Here is a 7,153-nt window from a genome sequence, read left to right as displayed (position 1 = left end):
GTCTCAGACTTCAATCTAAATGCTAAAGCTCTTAATTAGATTGTACGTGCTAGCTCTTTCTCTATTCATGTCTTTTTTTTTTTTTTTTTTTTTGTGAGAACTCTCTATTCATGCTAACTTAACTTCACTGAGGATTAGGAGATGCTAGCTCTTTCTCTATTCTCTATTCTCTACTCTCTTTAGGAATTTAATTTTCATTCCATAAGCAAGCTAGCTCATACGTACAGTGGTGGAGGCAGGAATGTGGTGGAGGCAGGAATATATATGAACGGGGTAAATAAATTTCTTTCATTTTATGTCATCTCCATGTAAACGAGCCCTCTCTCTCTCTCTCATGGTCCATATTATGTTTATCTTCTTCCTTAACTTAGATACTACGTACATTTTACTTTTTTTGCTATATATGCATCTAATTCCTAATATCTTCAAGCTCTATGATGTACATAAAACACATTTATTATAGGCTAGATAAGCTTGCAGATATGGAAATAAAGGGTAAGACTAGGGTGTGTTAATGCATGTGATGCATCAACTTTGTCCGCAAGTTGTAAAATGAATTCTTAAAGTAGTAATATTAATCCTTAAATTAGTAATATTAGTCCTTAAAATTGTAATATGAGTCATTAAAGTTATAAAAAAAATTAGTTACAACATTAGTCCTCATTTGTCCTTAAAGTGATAATTGATTCATCAAAGTTGTAATATGAGTCCTCAAAGTTGTAACAACTTTTTTTTAATCACTTTGAAGACTCAATTACCACTTTAAGCACGCATTTTACCTAGGACAAATGATTACTAACAAATGATTACTAATGTTGTAACTAGAAAATTTCACAACTTTAAGGACTCATATTACAACTTCAAGGACTAATATTACTAGTTTGAGGACTCAATTTACAAAGTTGAGGACTAATATTACTAGTTTGAAGACTCAATTTACAAAGTTGATGCAGCACATCATTCACATGCATTAACACATTGTAGAATTTTCTGGAAATAACAGAAAATTAAAACCTATAATCCATGGGAAGACATAGATCAAAGGCAAGTTAATCAGAAAAAAAGAAATCAAAACACCTCTTTACCCATGAGACTAGGGCTAGGAGGTTTATGCTCACTTTGATTATCAAGTGAGCAATAATTGTGTAAACAATCTTATTTGCCCTCTGTACGCAGGGCAGTTGATCGATTCATGATGTAATCTCTACCTTCGATGGAATGAATATCTTAATGTAGATCCTCAATCTTAATATATTAATGTTCATGGAACTTTTCACGTGTATTCGATTTTAAAAGAATAAAAATCTAATTATATATATATAAATTTTAATAATATTTATTTAAATAGCTGCGAGACGATGCAAAAACCGAAAGCTCTTCTTTTTACATACCCGACTCAACAACATTCTTGGAAAAACTTTTAATGAAGACTTTATCATAAAGATCAAGTGAGGACTTTCGAATGAACAGTTTGATGCATATTTTAAACTTTAATTGATGTTATCAAATTCCAATGTACATGCCATCCAACCGTTCATTCAAAAATCTTCACTTAGTCCTCATTTTAAAGTCTTAATTGGAAGCTCTTCCTTGATTTTTTTTTTAAGAATGACGCAAAGTCATTTTATTGATCAAAATAAGTAGGAGAACAACATATACATAACTCACATCCGTGGGATACGTAAAAATCGAATTATGCTAAAATAACATATGAAACTCAAGCAACTCAAGCTATTCTAATTTTGCAAACCCTAAAATTGGCACCTTGATCAATAATGGGTAATTGTCGGATTCATCCAATTGATTAAATAACCAAGGTCAACTACTCGTTACCGGCCTTCTCTGCATGAAGGGCAACAACTGGATCCTCAATCTCCTCTACCACTGGTTGCACAGCAGAACCCTCATCCTCAGTCTAAGTCAACACCCGACGAGTACCAAAACTTCTCTTGCCCTTTTTTCGCCCTGACTTGACAATACTAAGTTTCCAAAGTCGAGTTGAAATTTTATTACTAATTTTTTAAATTAAGATTTTTGACTTACTATATAAAACTTGATAAAAGAGTTACTGAGTTAGACTTTTACCGTATTAAGAAAAATGTATGAATCCACAATTGTAAGATGAATTCAAATTTTAAAAAAAAAAGTAATTTAAATACCAAATCAATTATCATTCCTTAAAATGTAATTTAAGAAATATAGTCTTTGCTGCTCCATGCCTTTTCCTTGGATTTGACTCCATAATTGACCACTGCCCTAACGTCCGTTATTTCTCATTAACGCCAAAACCTGATTGGCGGAACCCAAACACCCAGGATTCCAATCTGATTAAACCCGTCCTCTCACATCCACTCTACCGTCCCCACCTGCTAAACCAGTTACCCGCTTCGCCTAATGGAAAAGCACAAATACCCCCCTTCCACCGGCACAACCGGTCTCACTTGTTCCCCCCACCACTTTCAAAACTCAGGACTTGAATTTAGACTTCATTTCACTCACATTTGTTGTGAATTTCGAGGCCCTTCCTCCTTCCCCCACGAATTACAATAAACCCCAAATTGCATTTCATCTTCATTTGCATTCCAATTTTCAATTTCCTTCTAGACGTTACTCTCTCTCTCTAAACTCGCTCTCTCTGTCCCTGCTGCTTGCTGCTTGCTGCTGCTGCTGATCTCTCTCTCTAGATATGTCTCTCACTGTCTTTGTGTGATGATTATTCGGTGTCATCGATGGAGACGGAAGCTTTAAAGCTTTGGCTGTCTTAGCTTTTAAAGTTGTTCTAACATTTGCACTCGTCAAGACCTCTGATCTTTGTGTTGGAAACTCTTTTTTCCGGTAAGTCAACATGGTCCTGTTTGTTTTGCCGGATATTTTATTTCCTCCGATCCGGTTGCTTCATTATTTTTCTCTAAGAGTTTGTACAAAAGTCGGACTGCCAAATCGAACCCCCTCGAGCTATCTTTCTTATTAGTTTTATTTATTTTTTCTTCTATAATTTATGTTGTGAATAATGTGTGTGTTATACTATGACTATTAATTCATGAAAATATTTGTTTTTATAGGTGAGCCTCAATTGGGATTTGATTTGTTATCATTTGAACAATTTTTGTTGTAGATTCTTGATGCTTATTCATGTTCCAGATTCTTGATATCACGAAAGATAGCACCTTTCTCTTTAAAATTTGTTTGTATGCTAAGAATAAGAATAATTTCTTTTTCCAAACTTTATTCAAATCAATTGAGATTACATCTGTGTTCGATGATTCTAGATTTGTTTTTAAGACGTATTGTGAGCTAGGTTATGGATGTCTTTGTCGATCAGTTTCTACAAATTCATGTTTTTGGTACTCGTTCCTTTTTTAAAGTATATAGCTTGGTGTTCTTTTTGAATACCTTGTGGCTCAGACGGTTTCTAGATCATAAATATAAATTTCAAGCCTTTCGGGCTGTTTCTCCACCAATCTGTTATACCTTGTTGGTATGCCCCTAATCGCTGATTTTATAATCAATGTTCAAAACATATGTATGTGTGCTTGATGATTTTTTCTAATGGTTTATAAATCATTTTTGATTTTATCTGATCTGTTGTTTTTCGTTTTGGGTTCAGTATTTCAGCTATTTAAAGCATTTGTGGCGGTTCGAAAACAACTTCAGCTGAGTCCACTGAAACCAACTCTAACCTGGAAATCATGAATCACCTGACTGTTGCAACTGAAGATTCTTTTTCCAGAGCACTTGAATTTGCTTCTGACAATGATGTTCAAGGATTTAAGCAATTGATTGACCATGATACTTCTTCAATTAATCAGATTGGACTATGGTATAGCCGTCAGAAGGGATCCAAACATATTGTCTCCGAGCAAAGAACTCCGTTAATGGTTGCTGCTACCTATGGTAGTGTTGATGTTGTCAAGCTTATTGTCTCGAATCCTGAGGCTGACGTAAATTTCTCATGTGGTTTGGATCAAAGCACTGCCCTTCACTGTGCTGCTTCTGGTGGGTCTGTTAATGCATTGGATATTGTCAAGCTCCTTTTATCTGCTGGTGCTGATCCGAGTTGCTTGGATGCTAGTGGTCATCGCCCAATTGATGTTATTGTTGTTCATCCCAAGCTGCAAAGCATGCGTTCTGTTCTTGAGGAGCTTCTCTCAAAAAAGGCTTCTGATTGCTCAGTAAGTGACTGCAGTTTACACCTATCCATCATTACATCAAATTCTGATTCACTTGCGCTTTCTTCCTCCTCCGAAAATGGATTGCAATCTCCATCAGAATCAGTTTCTTCTCCTGCTTCAAAGTTTACTGAGTTGCTTGTTAATTCTAACCAAGAGAAGAAAGAATATCCATATGATCCATCCCTACCTGACATTAAGAACAGCATTTATGCCACTGATGAGTTCCGCATGTTCTCATTCAAGGTCCGACCTTGCTCACGGGCATACTCTCATGACTGGACAGAGTGCCCTTTTGTTCACCCAGGGGAGAATGCCCGAAGAAGAGATCCCCGCAAGTTTCACTACAGCTGTGTGCCCTGCCCTGAATTTCGTAAGGGTGCTTGTAGACGTGGTGACATGTGTGAGTATGCTCATGGAGTGTTTGAATGTTGGCTCCACCCTGCTCAGTACCGAACCCGGCTTTGCAAAGATGGCACAAGCTGCAATAGACGAGTATGTTTTTTTGCACATACAACTGAGGAGCTGCGTCCCCTGTATGTGTCAACGGGATCTGCTGTCCCTTCCCCGCGCTCTTCTGCATCTGGTCCCACTGTCATGGACATGGCTGCTGCTTTGAGTCTCTTGCCTGGTTCACCTTCATCAGTCTCTGCGATGTCTCCATCCCCTTTTAGTCAGTCCATGTCTCCATCAGGAAATGGCATTTCTCAATCGTCAGTGGCATGGCCTCATCCAAATGTGCCAACTCTTCATCTCCCTGGAAGCAACCTCCAATCAAGCCGCTTGAGATCTTCCCTTAGTGCGCGGGACATGCCACCTGAAAATTTAAACTTGTTGCGTGAATTGGATGCTCAGCAGCAGCTTTTGAATGAACTGAACTGTTTCTCGCAGCCCCGTCCAAGTCCCATCTCTGTTGGTCGTTCTGGCCGCTCTAAAACATTAACCCCCTCAAATCTTGAAGAGCTATTTTCTGCTGAATTCTCCTCTTCACCACGATATTCAGACCATACAGCTGCTTCTGTTTTCTCACCTACCCACAAATCAGCTTTACTGAATCAATTTCAACAACAGAGCATGTTGTCACCCATCAATACCAATGGTATGTCACCAAAAACTGTTGATCATCCTCTTTTACAGGCTCAGTTTGGAGTTCAATCTCCTGGAAGGATGTCACCTAGGAGTGTGGAGCCAATCTCCCCAATGGGTTCTAGGCTGTCGGCATTTTCCCAGCTTGAGAATTCGCACCAGCAACTACGCAGTCTCAGCTCAAGGGATCTTGGATCTAAAAACTTTTCCTCCATGGTTGGGTCTCCTGTAAATTCTTGGTCAAATGGAAAGTTGGATTGGTCTGTTAATGGAGAAGCTGAGGGCAGACTGCGAAGATCATCTTCATTTGAGCTTCGGAACAATGGGGAGGAACCTGACCTTTCCTGGGTTCAATCTCTAGTCAAGGAATCACCACCTGAGATGATGAAAGATAAGTTTGCAGCTCCGGCTTCAAGTGCTGTCGCATCCGGTGAGGTTTTGAATTCCAATTCTCAAATTGAATCCATTGATCATTCTGTTTTGGATGCTTGGCTTGAGCAGATGCAGATTGATCAGCTAGTAGTCTAGATAAAATGAATTCATTTTACTCATTGAACTAGGTATTTAAGTTCAGTGAGGTACATATTCTTTTTCTGGGTTTCTTTACTGGAAATCGAAGTCAAAATTAAAAGTTTTAACTGGTGGCGGGTAAGGTTGAAGGTTGTGGAGAAGGCTGGCTCAAATGTTCCCTGAAGATATCATTCAAATTTTTCTCCATTCATTCTTTTCACAAGAAATTGGAGAAGGATGAAAAACCCTCTGGGATTAGAAAACATAGTCTAGTTTTGGAGGTTCTTCACATATTTATATTTTGTGCATTTTATTTTCATTTACTTTTGTCTCTGAAGAAACGACAGAATTGACTGCAACAAAAACAAAGAGCTCTCAGGAATTTGTTATATCTCAATTTTCTTCAATATTTTCTATTGTCGATCTCTGTAGTTGTGGTTAGGCGAAATGAACTTTGGAGGGAGATTATTTTCTTTGGAAGGTGCAAAAGTGTTGTACCCTTGAGATTTGCATTGCTGTGGTAGTGGAGCAGTTTTGCAATATGGTTTATCTGTTAATGTAAAACTGAATCCATTATATTAATTATTATTTATATGAATTCCTTTATATTATTTTTTTATAAGGCTGCCTTGGCACTATTATGCTATACCTCTAACTTTACTTACATTCATTGTGCTTATGTCTTTGATGGGGTGATTGTGATTGTTTTTGGTGGGTTATGGGTTGGAGAGGTCTTATTCATTGTAGGATTAGGATAAGCATATATGGAATTACAATAGGATTGATGTTTGTGCTTCTGTTTTTGTCGTCTTTTTCTTCTTTAATAAGAAATTGTGGATCTTTAAAGTTGATGGAGGACTGGAGATGTTGGGATGTGCCCATATGGTATCATGTACCATATTTTGAATTGGTGCCAACCACTCATGTGTAGTGGGTGGGTGGTAGGACTTTATTGGAGTTGGGATATAGTTAAATGGGTTGGGGAATTTGAGTGAGATCTGATATGTGGGGGAATGTGGTAGGACTTGGGAAGGTATTTGCTTTTAAAGGTGGGTTGCTGGAGTTTCAAGATTACTTAATGGTTTAGGTTTAAAGCTTTCCATTGATGTCCTTTTATATTGCTGTCCAAGTCGATATTGGTATTCTGTATCAGTGTCTCACTCACTTCACTCACCATCTTGCTGCACCGATGATGCAGTCTGATGATTAGTCAGCATCTTGCCGTAGGGATGGAGACCGGTGAATGCATCTTGCTTTTGGATTGAGACTGGAAATGTGGTGTCTTATATTGGAGTATTCACGTTATGGAGACGTGTAATTTAGTTTGGTAACATTCCTAGCCCTTCTCATGCATGATTTACGTTTCGAAAACTAAATGAAAAATTGGT

At 37.8% G+C, this 7,153-nt stretch overlaps 1 protein-coding gene across 1 annotated transcript; it reads left to right on the top strand.

The window, feature by feature from the left end:
* The first annotated feature begins 3,638 nt into the window (after positions 1-3,638).
* LOC101296140 (zinc finger CCCH domain-containing protein 30-like) lies at positions 3,639-7,153 on the top strand. Its single transcript, XM_004306487.1, has 2 exons — positions 3,639-5,685; positions 6,964-7,153. Exons 1-2 carry the CDS (start codon positions 3,690-3,692, stop codon positions 6,966-6,968), a joined length of 2,001 nt encoding a protein of 666 aa, XP_004306535.1. The 5' UTR covers positions 3,639-3,689; the 3' UTR covers positions 6,969-7,153.

This window comes from Fragaria vesca, linkage group LG7, assembly GCF_000184155.1.
Source record: "Fragaria vesca subsp. vesca linkage group LG7, FraVesHawaii_1.0, whole genome shotgun sequence".
NCBI lineage: Eukaryota > Viridiplantae > Streptophyta > Magnoliopsida > Rosales > Rosaceae > Fragaria > Fragaria vesca.
Note: the sequence above shows the minus strand (reverse complement) of the source record. Positions and strands in the feature narration are given on the sequence as shown.

Excerpts from the sequence above, each read along its gene's own strand:
- LOC101296140 (XM_004306487.1), top strand. The coding sequence starts at position 3,690 with ATGAATCACCTGACTGTTGCAACTGAAGATTCTTTTTCCAGAGCACTT.